This window comes from Bombus pascuorum, chromosome 8 (genome assembly GCF_905332965.1).
Source record: "Bombus pascuorum chromosome 8, iyBomPasc1.1, whole genome shotgun sequence".
NCBI classification, from domain to species: Eukaryota; Metazoa; Arthropoda; class Insecta; order Hymenoptera; family Apidae; genus Bombus; species Bombus pascuorum.
In genome coordinates, this window is record NC_083495.1 from 16,538,100 (window position 1) to 16,562,690 (window position 24,591).

The following is a 24,591-nucleotide window of genomic DNA, read 5'->3' on the forward strand; positions in this document are numbered from 1 at the left end:
ATATAAAAATATTAAAATTACCCTACAAAGACAATTTTATTGCAAGAATAGACAATGAAAAATTTTTAACGCTTAAAAATGTTATTAGTTAAAATAAATAATTTTATTAATTATTCCCATAGCTTGTCTATTTATTTGTTTATTGATACATCATTTGACCTTTCGGATCTTGAGGAGCTTTGGTTTTTACATCCTTATATCTATTCTTCTCTACACGATAGTGTAAATACAGCATACATATGAGATATCGTGAGCAGTAAGGGCGAAGTGAATAAAAGTATGTTTCCCATAAGAGTGAACCTCGATAAATACAACTCAACGATATTTCTCGAGAAACGAAGATGATTTTCAATTTTTTAAATGGAAGGACGATTAGATGGGACAGGATGAGACAGTAGGGCAAAGTAGAGACTGTGAAGTTCGGTCTAAATTATCCGCAACGTTTTATATAAAATTGAGAATCTTAAATTAAGACACTTTGCTTTTCTACTTGTTATGCTATTTCCTTTCTTCTTCTATCTTTTCTCGATAATAACGATTAGAAATCGATTAATGCATTAAACGATATATCATTGCTTAAAATGAGATCGATATTATCTGCATCGAAAAATCGAATTACAATATGGAGATTTTCGCAATGAAATATTTCAGCAATAACAGCTTTTCGCGGAATAACTTTGGTATTTTTGTAATCTACGCGTTAAAACGAATCGATTGATGTAGACGATATTACATTTCGTGAAACGTGGCTTCTTACATGAATACATTTAAAATAGTTTTGTATTTCAATCCTGATATTATGTATTTACAACGAATCTTTGATGGTTATGAAGTTACGATCTTCTATAACCTAGAATTTTCGAATCGATGTAGGGGTGGTGGATATAATCGAGGAAGTTCTAAAGTTGGTACTCGTCCTTCGTCGTTAGTGAAGGTATTATTGTCATATCCAAATTCTGGTTTCCTACTAATTTCCGTTTTCGATTCTTCTTTCTTGGCTCCGTCCATCAAGAACATGGTTAGGAAGAACATAATAGAACCTAAATATTAATAATAATATACAATAATAATCTAACAATTCAAGTATTAAATATTAATTAACTACGCGTTCAGAATATTATTTCGCATAATTTGAAACTTAGCCATAAAAATATACATTGTACATATTCATGTACAATACAGATCGCAGTTTGTGATTAAAGAGATTCTATAGCTTAAAATAAGGTGAAAATCAAAGTAATAAAATTGTATTGGAAACTCTGTTTTTTAAAAATTGATATTTGTACGTAAGTAATTAAAAATTCCAATAAATTCCAATATTCACAATGTATTTTCAAATTTAATTTTCTCAAAAAACGGGACATTAAAGAGAAAATATTTATTCTACTTTTGTTATTTATACTCATACGTAGAATATATTTTTGCCAATTGCATACTCCTGTCCTGTTAAAAACGAGATCTCCAAAGTAATTTTGTTACTTTTGACTTTCGTCTTATTTTGTACCATAGAGTCTGCCTGATTTCATTTGGATCACAAACTACAACTTGAGGTATAGAAAATATGGAATAAATGAATAAATTGGAAAATACAAATAAGGATAAAAAATGGATTACAAGGTAATTGATTATAAATTACTAAAATAATACATATAAATCGATACTTAAATATTAATGTGAAATACTTACTAATACCATAGAAACCGGCATAATAAATATAAAGAGATTCTCGAAATCCGATGGCCATTCTGGTTGGTTCGACCAGTATTGGTAAATTTCCACCGATATTGTTCATCACGAACAAAAAGGCACCAATAGTAGTTGACCTGAGGTGCAGAGGAACTATTTCTACGACCACTGCAAACACGATTCCAAACCACATTTCGGCTGCAATCAAAATAAGGTACGCGTTAACTCGATAAAATATTTGCTTAGTTTGAATTTTAACGTTAAAACTACCAGAGTAGTCAAAATGATCAGTTCGTAATTTTTTAGAGAAATATAGGTTTATGACAGTGCGTTTCATTCATTGATAAATATTTATATATTCTCTTCTATTTTTTATTTTATTATTTCCCAGAATATCGTTCATAGATAAAAAAAGAATTTTATACATTTACATCGGCATATGCCACATGACAGTGCACTTTTAAGGATTCGACTTTTTGTGAAACGTTATACTTACTGTTACTGCCGTTCGGCCTTAGTTTCCGAGATATTTGCGAAAAACTATAGTTACTACTACGTAGAATTGAGCGGGTCGTTTAATCCAATCGCTGGCAACTAATACAGACGCGTACGTTGCCGGCAACGCTCAATTCTACGTAGCATTCGTTGTAGTAGTAACTACAGTTTTTCGCAAATATCTCGGAAACTAAGGTCGATCACCGGTAACATGTATAGGAAAAAGTTTGAGGAAAAGATTGAGTTCTATCTGTGCATTTAGCAAAATTAATGACGTAGAATTATGTCCAGCATGGAAATCATTTAACTTTCGCTCGAAAAATTTACCGATATCATGAATTATTTTGGTAATGTTCTCGGGGATCGATGTAAATGGGACACCCGGTATTAACATACATTGCCAATATACAAAAGTATATTTAAACGTAGAACGTTTAGTAAATATAGTAAATATAAAGGATATTCTTTCGAACGCCATTGTTGATCGAGATCATTGGACGAGATAGTAGTCTCGAGGTATAAAGGCTTTTATACATAGTGCTCACGTAATATGTCCAATCGATCACAAACTGATTCTACGTGCGAAGATAAGCAGAAAATATAGAATAAAATTTTGTACAAGGCTTTTTATCTAATCGTCGACTAGGTATGAGAGAACAATTAGTAGCAGATTATTCTGTATATGCGAAAATAAGTCCAAAATGTGGAACAGAATCTTTCCACTTAAGGCATCATTTTCAACGAAATAGGGTTTCAACTTTTGGTCGCGTCATGCGGCCTATGTACATATACGTAATCTTCGCTACTATCAGATGCTCTGTTCGGGGTTTCTGACGAAATTACTTATCCTAGCTTATCCCAACCTGAGTTTACTTTTTATCAATGTTATCAATTGCCGAACAATGGGTCTGATAACAGCGAAGATATATTTATACATATACAGGGACTTGTGCACCTGTACCTTTCGGAAGCACAGCAAATCTAAATTATACTTTACAAAAAGCATATTTAAATTTACTTACCAAAGAAATATGAAATACCAAGCGTGATCATAGCCCATAAAGGATTGAAGTATACCGAGCCAAATGCAAACGGTGTAGCAATTATTTGGCTGATGGCCAAAACAGCAACTCGCGATCTAATACCCATTTTCGCGACAAATTTATCGCTAATTACTCCACCGACCACAACACCGATGCTACCGATCACTATAGTCACCGCGAACAGCCACCAGCCTAGATCGTAGTCGGGGAAGTAATCTCTGTAATAGAGGTCGCAATTGTAAGCGAAGCACATTCCACCTGAAAGCAAGAGAATTGTTTTTAAATAATTTCAAATATGTTTCATATGTATGTGCATGTGAACCGAATTGTTGTAAATGCGAATTGTAAAAGAGTCGTTTTTTTTTTTTTTTTTTTTTTTTTTTTTATTATTATTAAAAGGCCAGTTTTGTTCTATTTTGGAAAAAGACTTTAGGAAGAATCTGAACCCTTAAACAGTTATATCATTATATTATCGTATACGTTGGATTACTAAAATTCAGGGTATTTCATTTTATTTTCTATTTTACATTCTCCATGATAAAGTTTAGTAATGAAATTCAATTAAATAAAAAATTGGAAAATCAAATAATCTAATCTTAAATTGTTGTGTTCATCATTGATAGTAGTTAAGAGTTAATTTATACGAAGAAGAATTTGTAGAAGTATTTTGAAGATAATATTTATAGGATTGAAGGAGATCTAATATTTTTCTTCGCATACCTCTTCGTTTAAAAACGAGAGAAATTGAAATCTTGAAAAGCTCGACGCTCTTTGTAACACGCAAGAAATATTTTAAACTGCATATTAATTCATACAATGCTTGAATGACTCCAAACACGGAAAAATTTTACTCTGCACGATTCGTCGATATTAAAAAGGAACACGATTAAATAAATATATAGATGTCGTAAATTTAGACACAGAGAATGTAAAATACGAAAGAAATTTTCAAATTAAGATTCATAAATATCAATAAGGAATATAAATAAATATTTCCTTATAGACATATATTAGAAATATAGACATTTAAGTAAATAATTAATTAAATAAATTTGAACGCAAATCATATAAAATACCAACAAATTTACTATACACGATCCATCGATACTAAAGGCTAATGTAAATAAATAAATATCTCTGAGAATTAGAAATTTTGCTGGAATAAACCAGGCTGGTAGACGCTAATATACCCTTCGAATGCATTTTTCAATCCTTTGCATCAAGGTATTGCCTTTTACCGCAATGTCTGATGCTGGCAGCCAAGCATAATACTATGATCCTCGGTTGTAGGATTACTTTCCAAACTGGCACTTTCTTTCCATCGGTATTCGTTTCCTCCTCGCCGATCGTTTTTCGTTGTGGTTCGGAAAGAGTAAAAGTAAGAGCAGCCATAATCAGTCCGATTATACCAGCTCCATAGTAACACGCTCTCCATCCCTAAACACGATAAAGATCATTCATCGTCATTATTAAATCTCGCCAGACTAATCGATGAAATTTGTCGAATCAGATTATTTAAATGACAAATATTAATATCTTTCGATTATTACGATTTGTTGAAGCGGTCATCGCTTCTAAGAAAACTCTACATTTGGTCTTTAGTTTTCTCAAGCACCGAAGCCATCGACAGCGTATAGACAAAAGACTGCGTCGAAGGCAAACCATAACCTGTACACAGGCAACGTTGGCTTTGTAACATCAACCACATCTCAGTTCGCGTCGGGGACCAGGCCGCGCTTCTGAATCGATGGGCTAATGACGGAAATAAAGATGTGGCGGCGCTGGGCGACAGTGTATATCGCCAAAGCGAGGTGCCTAACGAACCCTCGATATCCCAACGGTCCTTTCGCCGAATGTTCAAAAACGCATAAACAAACGCGCGGATAGTGGGGATATCGAGAGATGACAAAGAAAAAGAATCGGATTCCGCCGAAATTCATGTAGTTGTAAGAGCTTCGGTCTTGAGAAGTCGCGTCGGGAGTTCGGAAGTGAATTGTAGTTGGTGTAAACCAAGTGCTAATCTCTTTTTCATATCTCTTATTTATTTTTATTTTACGTGACAGCTTCAGGGTTTTCAGTCATAGGTTAGGACTGTTAGCGTGCGGATCTGGATCAGCTTGTATTATATTCCGAACTTTGTATTTACACTTCGGTATTTAAAATATATATTTTCTACCTTGCAATTTATTCACGCGTTCCTTTGTATTCACATACGTCTCATAACCTCAACATGATTTATTATGTATAGAGAGGATTCGAGATTTTTCCAGTTGAACATGAATATTGGTATATTCTGTAATTATTATTGTGTAATAATAATGTGTGCAATAATTGTAATAATAATTACAGAATATACTAAGAAAAGTATCGTGGAATATTACAAATCTATTGAAAGATCGTAATAGAGATACTAATAGTAATAATATATGAACCTCTTGTAACGAACTTGGTACTTTATTCGTTATGTAGTATTCGAAGCATTTTACGATTTTGATTCTTTGATTTTGAAACAATCTCTATCTACATCTGAGTGTAGCAAATACTCGATACAATATATTTATTTTTCAATCTCGTTGAATTCCTTCTCCCATCTGTTCTAAGATTTCACGGTCGTTCTTTTTATATACCATAAAATACAATTAACAGAAAACGCGTCCAATCAGATATCGATAAAGTAACCTTCACGCTGTAATACGAAAAAACAAAATAAAACGATAATCGCACGATTTAGCGAACAAAATGTCGCGTCCGAAATCTTTCATTTTCTGGTTGACTGCTCCGGACAATCGTCTTACCTAATCCTTTTACTAGTTGCTTTTTCTTCATCCTCTACTCACACGATTCATCTATTAATCCAATCGCTTAATCTTTGCTAAGAAGAAACTTTACTTCGCTTCGAATCCCCTTGATCGCTCGATTTGGACGACTATCGACTTGTCGTACTTTTCTTATAGATAATCAAGTTCTTCTTTTTTGTCGATTACTATCGTTTCTTCGAAGGAACAGGAGGCAGATTTTAACGCGAAAGAAAGAAACGACCGTGCTATTTTGGAAGCTTTTCTAAATTCTTCTGTTACAGATCAAGCTTACCAAATCAGCTTTGGTAATTTTGTAAAATACATTCACCGTGCATTTGGACAAATAGCGGAAATTTCCAATACGCTATGCGGTCTTTTATTTTAATTAACGTTTCTCGATATTTTCAAGCGCAAGTTATACGCACCAAATCTCCGATATTTAGTCCTGGAATGTAACGACCAACGGGGAAAGCGATACCGTAGCCTCCGTAGATGCCCCAATTGAAAATTGACATAACGAGCCCTCGTTGTTCCTCTGGGAACCAATCGGAGAGTAAACCCGTGGCCAAGGGGTTGCATCCCGCCTCTCTGTATATTTATTTAATGTTTCATAACATAACGATCGATCGATTAAAACCGAGAAGCAATTACATCGATGAAGCTCTTACCCTGCCGCTAGTACCATACGTAGGATGACTAGTTGCCAATATTTCTTAACTGCTCCCATTAGAACTATGGCGATACTGAACACCAACGTGCATATGGTTAGTAGTCTTACTCTGTAAATAAAAATACATTTTGCTACTATGTATTTATAGGTGAGAAAGAACGTGTAATCCAACTGTTAAAGGTTCTTCGAGGCGAAAGGGTCAGATGTTCGAACAATGTCATTTTCAAACGATCAAATATTTAGTAACCGATAGGTAACTAGCGTTAAGATCAGACAATAAAATAGACTTATCACGTTCATTTCCTGTAATCCTCGATATTTTACTAAATTTGCTTTAACATAACAATTTCATAGTTCCTACGCGATTATAAGTATGATTATACGAAATTAGTCTAGCTTCTCTTCTCGATATTGCGCTTCGATCGTGTTCCAAGAATACGAAATGAAGCAAAAAACAATTGCATAATAAGACTATAAAAATACCTAGCATTACCCTAACGGTATACGATATTCCATCATTCTTCTACGTAAACGGTAACAGTAGTAGTAATTAGGGTCGCGTCTAAAGCTTCTCGGGCCCTCGGCATACAAACGATTACGCCGGGGGGCTCTTTCTACGCAAGCACGCCGGTGGTAATTGTTACGCATATTTTTAATAAAACCGCTATATTAACGTTTGAACGCGAGGAATATCAAGTACGAAAATATTTTGTTTTTATTTGCGTTTATTTTACAGTCAATTCTCGTTAGAGAATTTTAAGTAAATTTATCTGACGTGGTACTATGACGCGATTAATAAGTGCTTTGATATGTTTGATTCTATTTGAATCTAGCGCTTAGGTCTAAGGTGTAATGTCTTTTTAGCCTGCGGATCTGTTCCGACGTGTCGAGTAGTTGAGTAATTAGAGGGTTTTGGTGGATGTTAACTCTCGTGCTATGTCTATCGCTGAATTTTGATATTTCTTCTTTGACTGAGGAATGCGAATAAATATTTCTCAAGTAAAAATACCGACGATATCTTTCCGTTCTTCGTCCTCTAAGAGAGCATCGAGACTGTTAAACTTTTAAACTTAAAAATTCTGCGTTCAACACCGTTCGAGGCTTCCGGATATTCGTCGATATCGTTGCGTTGTTTTAATCCTTTCACAAATATATTGTATCTACAGTTGATAATTGGAAAGTTGGTATAAACCACTCGCACACTATGCAAATTGAATTTTGTTGAAGCGATCGCCACTTCTAAGAAAACTCTACGTCTGGTCTTCGGTTTTCTCAAGCGCTGAGGCCATCGATAGCACTTAGAAGAAAGAACGCGTCGATGACAGACTATGTGCGACGTTGGCTTTAGGGTTCTTTTAGTCTCAGGGTAACATTGCTAGCGTGTAATTAGATAACCAGTTTACATCGTATTCCACACTTTGTACTTTAATATTCACGATATATATATACTTACGATACCTTACAATTTACTCACGCGTTTCTTTGATTCCACATACATCAAATAACCTTGACAAATTTAAGCTACGATTTTAATCTTCCATTAAAATTTTTTTTTTTTTTTTTATTTTATTTTGGTTATTTTACAATTTGTCCTTATGGACATTTGGTAAAGTGTTATATCTTGTTGGTGAAGAAAAAAAAATAAAAATAAAAAATAAATATAGCATGTGGGCGGCTACCCCCAGCGGGGTGCCAGCTTCGTTTTTTCTAAGTTATATCTTTTATGACTTCCATTAAAATGTATCTATTCTACAAACGATATATCACCTATCGTTATCGGTCGTTGCTTGCGATTGAAATCAGCATCGTCGCGTCCCTCGATTCCTGACCAAGCTAACTGCAACGCCAGTGAAACGTTAGGAATTTATCTCTACGCCTCAAATTGCGTTGATCGCAGCAACGCGAATCGCCGCGACGGTAACACCGATAACAGCGTTAACCGTGTTCTACGTTTCACCTCTGTCGTTATTGGTCGACCGCGGATCACGCGCACATCTTGTGCATTTTCGCAATTTCAAATTTCCTATAAACGTATAAATACGCAGAGCGTAGTTATTAGAAAAGTATTACCTGTTGTACTTGTCAGCTGCGATACCTAGAATAACGCCAACGATCGTGAACACGGCGATGAAACTCGGCCCTGCTAGGATTTGATAGTCGAGACCAAGGCCGTTGTAGTTCCACTCGCAATAGCGGGACCCGTTCAATTCCAGGGACACGCAACTATGAAATAAGATACATTCCAATACATCGTTCTAATTCGATCTCTGTCTAAGCGGATATATGAGCTCACGAATATATTTGGCCCAACGTGTATGCAATGGCTTGTGAAAGTACCTTGTAGAAGTAACTTTTAGCGGTATATTGTACTTTTAACTTTGTAATTATAAACGATAATTCGATTTAGCGATATATTGTACTTTTAACTTTGTAATTATAAACGATAATTCGATTTAGCGATATATTGTACTTTTAACTTTGTAATTATAAACGATAATTCGACAGAAATTGATTCGCAGATCGTGCGTTATACTTGCGATCTAACAATTTGTAATAATTTAAGAAAGGTCTAATTGAGGCCTTGACAATTGGCATTTTTATTTTCTGTTTTATCGACCGATTATTTTCTATGGTAAACGTCCAAATGCTTGTTTCGTGAGTGGTAAAATTAATCTTTTTAATCTTACGTAAGAGATAGAGAAAAAAGTATACGTGTAATTGAAATTGTATAGAACGATTTATAGTTGGAGGTTGAAGGACTCGTTTAAGAGGAATTATAAAGATATAATAATAATACAGATGGAATAGAAATATCAAATAAGATTTGTTTATACATCGCATCGTTTTGTTAAGCGTTACCACAATACTAATTACGTAAGTACTGTGACTGAACGATTGTCTGTCTGTTATCTCAAAATGAAAAACGTGAACGATATTATCAAATATAAGATATAAATAAATACTAATTGAAGTTATATAACGTTAAATAAAACAATAGAAAAATAGTTTATCGATAATTTAAATAGATGCAAAGTAAACGAAGATACTTACAAACTTTCATTTTTGGCCACTTCACACTGGACCGGTAGATCCACGATGGCTAACGTAGTTGTATTTAATTGACAGGAAATGTCGCCATAGTGCAAATCCTCTGCCGTCGCCTTGCTCGTGACACCTTGAAAACACGTGTAAGAAAATTACATCGACAACGAGCGTTCCGTGGTTTAGTTATCTAATTGTATCCGTATATTGCGTGGACGTATTACGTGAAAATACGTACAGAAATAAATTATCGATATTAAAGCTGTCGCGAGGAAGACGTTAACGGTAAACAAGGTAAAAATAAGAAGATGACCGAGCGAAACGGAAAACTTTAGCAGAACGAAGAGATATTCTCGCGAATAAGGAGATAGGTCGCGCTATTCTTCTTATTTATTTATGTTTCATCGAATCGATTTTACGAAAGAAACGGAATTTTACCGCGAGTCTATCCTAATCCAAAGAGTTTACAAAATAATTTAGAATGAAATAGATATTTAAAAAATAAAGTTGAAATGAACGAGCCCACTGTCCAAGGAGCGTCGCTTCGAACAAGCGCGAGCTTCTACGTACATAGCCTGTTGGACGCGACCATACGTCTGACGATACGATCGAGCAACGCGGAAGACGCTTTCATGCTGTATCGCTACGTTTGTTTATAGCTGCGACGTACGCCTCTCTATCGACGATGTTTAACGACGAAAACCATTCGCTGGCATTTCGTAGACAAGTGCACGTCGCTTTGCAACGCGCTGTTAGCATCGACGCGTCTAATACGCGCCTATGAAGCGACACTCGGTGAACGGTAGCCCGAGTCTTACGAAAGACGATGCAGAAAGAACGATGGAGAATTTGACGAAATTAAAGGAACGAGAATTAATCTTTAAATGGCAATAGGAAGCGCTATATCGATAAAGAGGTTGAAACTTTCAAACGCGAAACATCGCGTTTCAGTTCAATCTTACAGCGTTTCAAGATTGAAACGCAAAACGCAAAATTTCAGTTAGACGTTATAGTTTCCAATGGCAAAATACCAAATTTTTAATCGCGTACCGCGCGTCACGAGATTCACGTTCGAGAGAAAAGGATAGAGATAGGCGTCTGTAATTGCGACGAACGTAATTACTCGAATAAGCGAGTTTACGAGGATAATTGAGTGGCGATTTAAGGAAGAGGAAGCATAAACGCGCGGAATTGAATGTGCATCGCTTACCAATTAAATAGTGACCTAGCTCCCCAAGTACGTATCCGACTGAAACAATGGCCAACGCGTACGGCTTGTACAAGAACTGCAATTTCTGAGTCGCTGTGCTCAGCATTGTATCCTGTTAAACGTAAAATTAGATTAAATCGGCATCTTCTTCGTTCAGAGTCGTGAAACGACCTTATAATTTTATAATTAATCGAAAGCGAAATTAACATAAAGACAAAGACTAAGTGAAACCAGTCGCTGTATCCTGTTATCGCGAACAATTTATTGCCTTATGCCTCTCCGATGTATCCGATGATTCCACATCTACAACTTTTTAATTCGTCGAACGGATTCTATTGATCTACGAAGCAAAATTGTAAAGGCTTTCGTCGTAAACGTAAAATAAGAAAAGTAGAATTCGAAGAAGAAGAATATAGGACGTAACGTGGAATTAACGACGATGCAAAATCTCTTTTTCTCTTTGATTTTCAGCCATGGGTTGGCTAACCACCGTACACTGTGATACGATACCGCCGCTGATCTAAACGGATAACCCTGTCGAAGATCATCGAGTCATTTTCATTATAATTTCTTCTAGGTTGATCCTTCTTTTCCTTCGTCGACGTTTGTTCCTCGACCGTTACTGTCAAACGATTAAATTGTAGTTTATGAGCAATCGGACACGGAATATCTCTCGCGCGATAACTTTACCCCGCGCCATTGTGTCTTCTAATATCTTCCCAAGAATTATAAGTCGAGTTCCTAGATTTCTTCGAGATTCGAGAGTTGCCGACGTATTTTTCTTTATTTTCTTATACAATACGCGCGTCTTTTCGTTTTGTATGGCCAACGTATCGAGCTTTAAAATTCTACGAAAATGGGACTCGTCGTACTTTTCACCGATGGTTTTCGCTAGTGAAAAACTCTAATTCCGTAAAATTATTAAATTCTGTTCATCCGCCTTTGAATCAATCAATCGTTTAAGTATAATCGTACAAACGTATAATTTTACATATGTATATAGAATGACACAACGGATTATCATTAAATCATAATACGGATTATATAATGGACGAGTATAATTTTGCGTCGATTATCGCGAAAATTATATTTCCATTGTACGCTTACGTACTCCTTAACATTTTACTCGATCGTAAATATATGGTTGTCGATGCTATCTCTGAATATGTAGTTTGTATCCTACGTTATTCTCTTGCATATGCATGCCGAATATCGATTGCGGAGTTTCGTATCCTATAATATAGCTAGTACGATAAATTATGGTTTCTGCAAGAGGTGGGAGGTTGAAAAATACGATAAAATAGCGGCGTTACTTTTTAGCGATAATTACTTTATGAATACGTACTTACTATTGCATAAGCACTATGGAGTAGCTCAATCGCGCAAATTTCATTTAACGTGCAAGTAAAACTCGTGATATAGATTGAGAATAAAGAGAATAATCGCGGCGAATATTTGCGACGACGGAGTTTTTAACGGATCTTTAACGCGTTGTCGAAATCCTCATTCTGAATTGCACTGTGAAGTTTTTAATATAATTTTTAATATAAATATAAGTGTATCAAACGCGTAGGCGGAGTTTCTGCTTCTTTACCTGTACACCGACCTCGTAAAGCGTCAAACTTCGCCCAAAATCCGTTTAAACTTTCCGTTTAAATCGATTTCAGTTAGCTTAGACATGTTCGAGGTGGCGTGCACCGTACCCCCCGCTTTTATTTCATAACGTTCGCATAATTAATAGTAATAATAAATAGTAAATAAATAAACATTCGTAATAGAGGTATTTCGGTAAAAATGGAAAATAATTGCATTCGATCGAATACAAATGGTGCTCGGAAAATTACGTACTTTCGAGTAAACTCTTCCCGATAATAATAATTTTTTCGCTACACTGGCGACCGTCAGTCGAAACCTTCGCAACGCTACTCAGGATAATGACCTTGACAATGTAATAAAAAAGTATCGCTATCGCAGGTGGTTCTCTTCTTGTAAATATTTATGACGATTCTTAATAAATTTTCTACTTTACGTCCTTAGAACCAACGCGTGTCCTTGTTGAACGCATCAGAGAAATTTGAAACCGCTACATCCACATTGTTCCACATTGTTGAAACCCGTGAAGTAATTAATACCGCAAATGCATCCTTCCCACGTACACATTCCCTGTACTTTCGCCGTTATAGGATACTAATTGATAAATTATTGGACGGCAGATTTTTATGGGACTTTTAAATTGATCTTTTTACAGAAACTAGGAAAAAAGTGAAAATCCAGTAAGATTATGTTTTATTTTCTAAATATCGCGATACCTAAATATGTATATGTCTTTCCCATTCTTCGTTTCTTTTCGTACATTACATCATAATTATTATAATATCGTATATTGTCGGTATAAATGTTTAAAACGTACAGTTTAACTACGATAAAGGAAATTACACATTGTCGTTGTAATAATTATTTTGATAATAAAATACGATAATACAATAGGTCGTCTTTCGATCTAGCAGATTTAGATAATTTTAATATTCATAAATTCCTGTTGGTAAATATCAATAAATTTAATATTCATAGAATGTAATTAAAAATGCATTTCAATTGCAATTTAAATTCATAAACATAGCACATAAACATAGCCAGTTAATACCACTCTATTAAACAGGGTTATTTATTCAAGGCTCGCGTAATTTTTATTCAAGCTGATTTCCTATGCAAATAATCGCTTAGAGTAAAAGTACGAAACTTAAGTGTCGTTATTTATGCAAAATTTATAAGCGATGCAACGAGATCGTAGACGGAAAACATCAAAGCGTAAGGATTTTAGTTTTCAAATTAAAACGTCGACCAATAATTTTCAATTAACCTTCTTAATTTGTCAAATACATAAATTCGAAATAAATAAATAGATCGATTGAAAATATCTCAAGCGGCTGGGTGTAATTTAATAAGATGCTAATAAACGATTTGTCATCGTCTGGCTAATTAAATACTATGCGGCAAAACATCGTAGACACGCAAAAACATCGATTACTATATTACGTTTATGTCTCTTGTCGTTAAGAACGCGCTCCGTTGCAAATAAGCGAATTTCTTTCGCAATTTCATCCGCTACCTCGGTACATCGCAATTTATGGCGATGCCACCGCAAATTTAACGCTTTACCCTACAAGGACAGTGAGAACGAGCTAATGAGTCGATTATTACGTAGCGATGAATGGCAAATGTTGGGTAGAAACGTGAATTCACATGTCCGTAGGTTTCTAACGCATGCGACTTGGTCACCTTGAGCCAAAATCATTGAGACGTAACGAGAATTATCGCTTTAATAATATTAATTCCATCGTACGTGACAATCCGGAGTCGTTGACACCAGATTTACAAGAAAACACCAGTGAATTTCCTTTTGGAAAATTTGTTTACAACTTTTGTTTAAAATCGAGAGGCATGTCCTTGTTTAATTTATACTCGGACGGTTTGGTATACGAAAGATATACATATATAGTTAATAATATACACGAAAGATAATATTTAACGTATAAATATAGTTATTTAATAATATTTGAAATTTATACGCCCATTCTCTTTGACCTTTTAACTCCTAGGCTTTCTCCCCTCTATTCGTTCCTTTAAAAATTACTCTCGCTCGCGTCGCACGTGTTCATTCGCAATCTCGTCTCCATCGCAAATCGATCCACGTTTCAAATTCATATTTAAAACGTTATTATTACATATCGACGATTAATATATATTTTAACGTTTCGTTTGCGATCATAGAACATAAAGGATTTATGAATTCCGATTAGCATAATTAAAGGTTCTTTTCATTCGTTTTGATATTTGTATTCGTTAGATTTTCCTACAAAATTGCACGAGTCAGAGTCCGATTTTAAGCAGATTCCTTTGAATTCCGTATCTAATTGATCGAGCATTTTCTCAAGGAAGTTTAAAATAGAAGAACCGTGGACGTTTATGTTTTTTATTACCACTCTGCCAAATGACTCTGATCATTGTTTTCTCCGCGTGTATCTTGAATCTTCATCTTGCATGAATGCAGAATCATAATCGGTTCGTTCTTTCCTTGATAATTTCACTCGATTATCACGTTTTTCATGAGAGTTACAAGTATCCTAGTGCGTCTATTAATAAGTTATTGTTATAAATAAATTACTGACAACCGTAGTACGAGTCACACGGGTAGTTAATAGTCCATGCAGCGTTCGATATCGAGATCGTTAGATATTTTATTTCCATTTATACAAAATTGAAAATTGATAGAAATAGTAGCGTAATCGTTGACGCAGCTGTCTGATAAATTATTTTACCTTTCGCGGATCTTGTTACGACTGGTATGTAAAATTCTTTTTTCCCTGTTTAAATATTTATGAACCTGCTTGAAAGTCAGCTTGAAAATAACGACGATATAAAAATTTGCTGGAAAAATAAGCTTTTCGTGTCGATTAATTAATCTAATTGAGATGGATTCTCGCATTAACAACGTTATTACGAAACACGAATCGTAAAGTACACTCCTCTATCTTCCTAAGAATTCATTAAAAAAGTATCGGAGATGAATAGTCGCGTCACAAAAAATAATTTTTTTAATTCATACAAAATTCGTCGCGACGATATTTATCAAAAGAGATCGGACGTGCCGCTTTTAAATAAGTTCGTGCCACAGTACACCTGATAATTAAATACTAATCAGTACGGCGCGTAATCGAGCACCGAATCGATCAATCTTTGGTAACTATATCCGCGATCGATTCGTATAATTGTAGGTTTCTTGCGAGGCACATTTATATTGCATCTTTTGCGAAATCACACGATATCTAGAAATAATGGTGACGTAAAAGAAACGGTAGTATGTATAACGAGATAATTACGAAAATATACTCGTGTAACGATGTTGCCGCGTATGACGATTTAGGATTTATCATTGTGACAACACTTGGCGTAAATACATAGTTGCTAGAAATAGTCGCAGCTCTGTTGCCGTAATATACAATCTTTTTATTCGAAATATCTGAAACTTTATCGTTTTAACTTGGATATTAGAAAGAATTATAAAGTATAATTGCGTTTAGTTTACAGGATGTATATGTTACGCAATTTAAATGTTTAATAAGTAAATTTGAATTTCAATATTTAACTCTCACCTGCTTTCTTTCGTATTTTGTTTGACAATTTTTAAACGTTCGTTCGTAGACATTTTAATCTTTCATGGAATAATATGTATTTTTTTCAAATAATTGAACAAATAATTGTCCTTTTCTAATTTTTCTAAATAAATAATTGTACATATAATTGCACGATAATTTACGAGATATCGTTCGTTTCTATTACCAAATAATATTTTTTTCAAATAATTGAACAAATAATTGTCCTTTTCTAATTTTTCTATCTTTCTCGATAAATAATTGTACATATAATTGCACGATAATTTACGAGCTATCGTTCGTTCCTATTACCAAATTTCTAATAAAACGATAAGGATAATCGTTAGAGAATAAGCATAAAAGTAGAAGCAGAATATGTCGAGTAAAAGTAAAAGGATCGTAATTATTATAAGGAGATGCAAAACGTAATAACATGGGAACATAAAAATACATCATTCCTACTCTGTTAGTATGCAAATAACAGTCGGTATATTTCCACATCAAGTTTCGTTATTCATTAGTACAATTTTTTGCCATGAACTCCACCCAATGATGTGTGCAAGTATGTAACAGGAAACCTTGAAGCAAGTTTCTTGAATATAATACAAATTGATCGATTGTTTTTTTTATTTTTGTATTACGTTCGTTGATCGATGTTTCAAGTAAACGTTTCTAAGTTTGACAACGATTAATATCAAATAATTTCTACCACTGAAAACCTGAAACCACACCGTAAAGTCGTTTATTTGCATCGCGTAATATCGCGTTGTCCGCATATTAATCTACGTGTCTAGCTCGGTAATACAACAGTTTTGTATATTTATTACTAAATAGAAATAATTACGTTTGAATTGCAGACATTTATATTTTTACAAATACGATTAAAATAGTGGAAGCTAACCAGACTAAATATTATAATAAACACTCTACTTTGCATCACTTACATGTTTTTTCGACTTTTAAATTCCCCATAAAGACCTAGAAATCCGCGGTCTAATTATAATACCGATCCCATTTCAATAATAATGCTGCAATAACATAAACGATGGTGCAACTAGCGAGCAATACCATTAATAATTGCAGATAATATCTATCAGTAGTCGTTAAACAACATAGAAATAAATAATTGAACGAGTAGGAAAAAGATAATGTTACTTTTTCGAAAGATGACTGTAATTCAGCGTGAAATCGTATTTGCAATGCGTACAAGCATCCCATTTTTCCATCGTCCGTCTACAATGTCAAAATAATTATGGTTTCGCTTAAGAAGCTGTTATTTGCCACGTTACGACTTCACGGCAATTAAACATTTCGATGCATAAACGATATACAAATTGGCTATAAAAAATTATTTCCACGTGCCCTTATCTTCCGATCGAGCGTCTTCTATCGGGTTCTATATAATAATAAATACTAATATAAATACAGATACTGTAATAAATACAATGGCGCGCGAATACTTTTTCCAGTCGTTATATATTAACGCGTTCCGCAAACCACGTTCTTTTAGCTAATCGGTGATACATATTACGTAATTTGCCGAAGATGCTGCAATTATGCGAATAATCGTGAAAAGAAGATAAAAACATATCGGACGATTATTTAATTAACATAAATTAATTTATTACATTATCAATTGGATCGAGATTAAAAAGCTAAAAATGATTGGTAATTTTTTAATTATTTTTTATGGAAAGGAGCGTGTCGATTTATCGCTTAGTATCGAATGAAAATATCATCGATCTAATTGGAATTTCTTCGTTCATCTTTCCTTCGTTTATTTTTTCTTCTTTTTTTAACAAAGATGACTGTACAAATCATCGATTTATCCATTATTTAGAATACAAATCCAGCTCGAACTATTTCGGTTACTTGCGAGCCGATAGTATTAGTCAACGGTGAAGAATTTGAGAATCGTTTAAAAGTAAAATTTCTTCGATGTAGCGTAACACGAATATCCGCATACGAATTGAAAATCTCTGTGCGCTATGTCATAATTATATATATCCGATGTTTTTTAAAAATTTCACCTCTGATAGAATAGTTGTGCGTCGACAGTGCCAGTGAAGATCGTAAAAATCGAACGGTGGAAGAGACTGTGTTCCATCGACGGTAGTTCGCTACCGTAAAGTCTCGTCTCTTTCCGATTTAAACGAATCGTACATTTTAATTTAAATGATACAATACTTTGTAATAACGACGAATAGTACGACAAAGATAATACTCGAATTAACGATATTTTAATTAACAATAGCGCGAATAACGCAACAGAATGGTTCGCAATCGCATCGGTTTCCTAACCATTTCGACCACGTATCCGCAGACCATGCATAATCCGTTGATAATCAAAAAATATGTATCGGAAATCCCAGAAATCTACATCCAGACATTATCATCGACGAAGCATCAATCCGTTATCCTCGCTTGTATCATTTCGTCTATTCATACTGGAACAATTAGTTAACGACATTATAATAGCCGCAAACGAAGGAGGATAGAGCGAGAATCGATTTACAATGAAACAGCCGGATGTATTAGATTCTTTTTTTCTGCGAACATGGAATCGTAACGGGGAACCGAAGAAAGACAAGAAACAAGAACGATAGCGGCGGCAGTGGATGACGATGCGGTATACGGTGGCTATAAAAAGTATCGACACACCTTCCTGTTTAATGTAACGTTTACATTTCCGCTAAGTACTACTTAATTGCATTCAGGTATATTCATGGGCAAGCAGCATATTGTTGCATTTTCCGTGGATAAACCGAGTCGCGTACACGACCGTATTTCATTCTTTCTTACCATGCACAGCTTGCGCGTATCGGAAGTATTTCTGAGGCGCTTATCGGTAGACCGCGAATTTTTATGCGAATTCATAATTTTTCTAATCTAATATTCTTTGAGAGTATAATTAAAAAATTAGGACCTCCTGGGAAGGAGATCGTCTCGCGTACCAAGTATTTCATAAAAACCGAAATTTCATATGTCTTTCCGTATCGTGCACATTTTCTGCAGCTTCAAATGCATAAAAATCCGCAGTCTGTTTATTCGAGTCTTTAACGTATCGTACCTACATCGAGCACATTGTTCATTCAGTTTTCGAGCGGAAGATTTAAACGGTTCTTCGGTTTTTCCGAAATCTCGTTCCGTCCGACATTTTTTTCCAAATCTGAGACTTCTTCCAAAACGAAAGTTCGATTTCAGGTATTTGGCATTCCTAATCAATTTGCCTACGCAGAGTCGAACGTTGCATCGTCCTATAGTACTTTAGTACGACCGCAAAACTTTGATTCTACGAAAATGAGAAACTTTAAACGGTTCTTCGGTTTTTCCGAAATCTCGTTCCGTCCGACATTTTTTCCAAATCTGAGACTTCTTCCAAAACGAAAGTTCGATTCCAGGTATTCGGCATTCCTAATCAATTTGCCTACGCAGAGTCGAACGTTGCATCGTCCGATAGTACTTTAGTACGACCGCAAAACTTTGATTCTACGAAAATGAGAAACTTTAAACGGTTCTTCGGTTTTTCCGAAATCTCGTTCCGTCGAGATCTTTTCCCAAATCTGAGACTTCTTCCAAAGCGAAAGTTCGATTTCAGGTATTCGGCATTTCTTACGCAGAGTCGAACGTTGTATCGTCCGATAGTACTTTAGTACGACCGCAAAACATTAATTCTACGAAAATGAGAAACTTTAAACGGTTCTTCCGTTTTTCCGAAATCTTGTTCCGTCGAGATCTTCTTCCAAATTTGAGACTTCTTCCAAAACGAAAGTTCGATTCCAGGTATTCGGCATTTCTAATCAATTTGCCTACGCAGAGTCGAACGTTGCATCGTCCTATAGTACTTTCGTACGACCGCAAAACTTTGATTCTACGAAAATGAGAAACATAAAGTCCGAGGAAAATTTCATCGCAACGTAAGGCTGTGCATCGATGTCTCTCGTAGCCGCCGTAGTTTCCTATAATTAATCACCGGTGATAGATGGAATCGTCGTTGGACGAGCCTTATGGGCGTATGCTCGGTAGTCGAGTACGCTGATTGGATATCGATAGCGGGCCCTCTCGATTAAATCACCTGCTCACTTCTTCAGGTGTATAAAGTTACCGGTATTCATAACGACTTCGATAATAACGATCAATCTTATTATTAGTCTGGCTATTGTTTGTAGATGTAGGCTAAAAGATGTTTAGTGATCGAATGAACGAGCATATCGTCGGGAGACGAAGGCGTGTTCCTGATACTCTACGGATACAAGTTATACAGGGTGTTACAAAAATCATGGAACAAGATTCTACCCTGAGACTTTCGTGCGGCAATATCCACAAATATTGGGACACGTACAAATTTAAATAAAGCTGACAAATCATTTGGAGCATCGTTAACGCTCTAACAATTATCGTCTCGTTTGAAAGGAATCATATAGGCGTCCGATATCGTTCGATAAATTCGCGACGATTTTTATCGACGAATCTCTCGGAATTTCTTATTCGCGTTTAAATCAGGCTATTAGGTATAAATTTTCTGAAACGCGATCTCTTTCACCACGCCACGTACGTTCTTTGTTAAGTTGGTCTAGTAAATTACTCCGATAAGTATCGCGTGCCTGTTGAGATATAAGTCGTATCAGCAAATGACGATATTATATATTATATAAGCGTTTAAGGGCGAAATATAATAAAATTTCACTTATTCGCATTAATAATCGGGATTCGCGATTTTCTCGGGATGCGGTGTCGACTGAACTGTGCATCGTTTAAACATAGCTAACGATTGTTGACACGAAAGAATCAAAGTAGATTCGATTCGACAAACGCTCGTTCAGGAAATATTGCTCAAATGATAGTTATTTGACAGCACACGCCAGTTATATCTGTTTACACTTTCGTAACAACCGTTGCGCAAATAATGCAGAACCATATTGCGATCGAGGTCCGATCTACTTGGCGTTCGCTGGATTTGCAGCGACATATACAGTGACTCGCGAACATTTAAAACGTTCGAACATTTAACATAGAAAATTGATGCGTTGTACGATGACTATAAAAGATACCGACATACCATCGTGTTTATTATACTTACGTATAAGTCAGTTAGGTGCGATTACGTTAAATTTTGTAACATTTATTTTCGAAATCTGTATTTCAGTATTTCGATACTCCGCTTCAATAGATTATTTTTATTTCGATATTTTACTTCCCGAATCTTTACATCCCTGACAGTTTGTTTTCGTTTTCAATTACGTCATATTTAAAATTCTGTCGTTTCGTAATAGAGCGACATTAAAATCAGAAAATCAGCAAAAATACGTTTCGATCCTCGCGTGTGTTTCAAGAATATCGCAATTTTGAATATTTAAATTCCGTATTAGAAAGTCTATCGTCGAATCTGTTAAAAGGAGATCTCGAGAGCGAAGAACTGAAAATTACAAGGATAATATTTGATCCTGGTTTCTCTTTGCCAATGTTCTACGTTTGATAAACAACGTATTTTACAAGCTTCTAAGTAGATTTTTCGCTTTTTCTAAAACTTATTTGCGTTGCGTTACTTTCGAAATACACGCGCCAGTCGTATTATTCGTAGATCACGGCACACGGTGTTTATTCTATTAAAATATAGGCACGATTCAGAGTTAAGCTGAAACACGAAACGCGGAGCTTTCCGTAAGAAATCCGTGCGTGAGTCGTACCGTTTGGAATGAGTTCCGGAATGCAAAACGGTCATGTTCGTGATTATGTAGTCGTACACGTAGTTATTATGTGCACGGAGGCGTTTGTTGTCCTTTCGTAATTAATTATCACTGCCGTAAAAGAATTTTTCATAATATCGAAGAGTTCCTGCGTCGAATCGTGTGAACGATCGCCCAAACTGATCGAATTTATTCGATCTACACGTTATATATCGTATTTAATGGGCAAGAAACAAACATCGAAGCTAATTACTATCACTAACTTTGCTGCTATTAACTTTAATTATTTGTACGTTAAATTATGGATTACGATTCTTTGTGATGTACTTGAAGGTATACGAACATAGTACGTTATTATAGAATGAAACGTACAAAAATTCAAATTCACGGATGTTTCTTGGAAAACATAAATAAACGAGAAAAATATATCGGAATTACAGAATAAAATTTTTGCAGCCTTAAAGAAAAATAACATTTTATGCTAGTTATTGCACACTCGAGTACTTGATAAATGCGTAATAACTTCCGTTCAATTATAAACCTTTAGTCACAGTATCAATCTCGGTATCAAACAATACGAGTTCGATAGCGTCTCATCAAAATAGAATTACACAATTAAATCGTATCTCTTTCCCCGATTTTCATAATGTTATCTCTCGTTCGACATCGAATCTCTCAGTTTTCAACCTTCCGTTGCACGTACGTGCGAAGATATTCTATCGTAAAAATACTTTGTAACTTGCACAACTGTTCGTTAAATATGAAAGAACAACGCCGCTATCGCTATATGTAATTAATATAATATTCTGTACAGTAATTATAAATATATATATATATATATAAACCGCGAATATTTATGCAATTTATTTACTATAAGTTATTTTTACGAACACAAAGGAACATAATTTGGATAGAAGTTTGTTTCACTCGTTACAAATGTGGTCGGACCTTGATAACTCGAGCCTCTGTAATTCGAAAACTACAACTTTGTTCCTTCTCTTGGTTCGCCGTGGAAACCTCTGTAAATCGAAATATAAACCTACTTTGTCTGAGAAAAGCCGAACCTCTGTAAGTCAAAGTTTGGTCACCGCATGTTGCACTGCAACGTTGTTATTTTTAATATTATATTTTGTTTTTCGACGCGACTTGAAAAGAGGGACTCGTTTGGCCCGACTTACAGAATTAAAAAATAACAGGTAAAGCTTACAATGAAAAATCGTATCTCAAAGTCGTTATGCTCCTGATCCTTGCACCACGCGCGTGCGTGTCCCTCGCGCGCAACTTACAGCGGCTACAAAAAATATTTGCACGTATCCTTCGTATCCTTATGTTTCGATAATGCGTTTTTCCATTAGGTTCTATGTACGTTTCACTTCCGTCATATCAAATTTGTCTGGTTCTACGAACGTTCGTTAATGTTAGGTACGTGAGTGCTATAATAAACTCTATGATGCGTAAACTGTCATTTACTTTTCCACGTCTAAATGCATATTCCAGAAGTCAAATTTGTTTCTCTTCGTCTACGTTGAGCCGTTTCCGTCTATCAAACTTGGCTTACTCGAAAAACACGCATTTCGCATTTATGGAGAATTTCACGATAGTAATAAATTTATGAAATATTATTAATAATATTAAATGAATTAAATTAATATTAAATTTATTAAATTATATCGATAATAAATTTCACGATAATAAATATATAAAATGTTAAAAGTTCCATTTGTCAATCGAAAATACGACTGTGCGCACGGTTTTGATCGTTCCCTTGGAATTCCAGTTACCGAGACTCGAGATCAACCACTAAAATAAATCGTCTATTATCGCTTCTTACTTACTTATTCGTTCTGCTCGTTTTTCAGCTGAAATTGCCGGTACGAAGCTTGAAGAGAAAAAAGAAATAATGTAATTAGTGTATCACTATCGATTCGATGCACAGACACACTGAGACGATTTAACGGAGTAAAAAATATGCTTGTACGTGGCCGATCGTATACATGGAGATCGATCCCTCCGAATGCGAGGGATGGAGGACTAAATGAGAAACGAGCCAGTGGACAACCTTCATTTATAAGAAAGTGTCCAAGGATCGAGCCTTCCGCGGACTCTATCGAGGAAGGGGCACCTCGAGCTCGTATATTAACAGGTAAGTACTGCCAGTACTTGCCTATGGTGGGAGTACGCGATACTCTTGATCTTTGATTTCCAAGGTCCGTTCTATCGATCGCTTGTATCTCGTTCCTTTAGAGTCGAAAGTTCAGGCGGAGACTATCGATATACGTGTATATATCGCAGCATGCTGCGGGATTAAGAACGAAGGATTGATATTTTTCACTGAAAAATAATAAAACTTACGTTTTCTCCAATAGCAATATAATCTACGAAATATTGAAAATGTACGTTTTTTTTTTATTTTATTTTGGTTTTTTTACAATTTGTTCTTATGGACATTTGGTAAAGTGTTATTATTAAAAAAAAAAATAAAATAAAAATAAATATAGTATGTGGGTGGCTACCCCCAGCGGGGTGCCAGCTTCGTTTTTTCTAAGTTATATCTTTTATGTGAAAATGTACGTGTCCGTAATTTTTGCACGTGACAACGAGAGTATAAAGAATCTCGGAATTTTTCGTCGCTTTTATCGTCGTACTATCGAAGAATTAATTATACGCAATTGTATATTTAAGTCGAAATGCGTATAATTCGATGAAAAGGTAAAGACGACGACGAGAAATGAAAAAAGATCGAGATGAAATCGATTCACGTATGGAATCGTGTAACGAATCACATATGGAACGTTATTATTACGATT

The 24,591-nt window shown here is 35.1% G+C and overlaps 1 protein-coding gene across 1 annotated transcript; it reads right to left on the minus strand.

Annotated features, from left to right (window-relative positions):
- Window positions 1-762: 762 nt before the first annotated feature.
- On the minus strand, window positions 763-23,902 carry LOC132909505 (D-galactonate transporter). Its single transcript, XM_060964367.1, has 10 exons — window positions 23,620-23,902; window positions 10,945-11,056; window positions 9,744-9,867; window positions 8,763-8,915; window positions 6,691-6,801; window positions 6,448-6,610; window positions 4,463-4,661; window positions 3,204-3,482; window positions 1,687-1,884; window positions 763-1,040 (listed from the first exon to the last, which is right to left on the minus strand). The coding sequence occupies exons 2-10, from the start codon at window positions 11,048-11,050 to the stop codon at window positions 844-846; spliced, it is 1,530 nt and encodes a 509-aa protein (XP_060820350.1). The 5' UTR covers window positions 11,051-11,056; window positions 23,620-23,902; the 3' UTR covers window positions 763-843.
- Window positions 23,903-24,591: the final 689 nt, after the last annotated feature.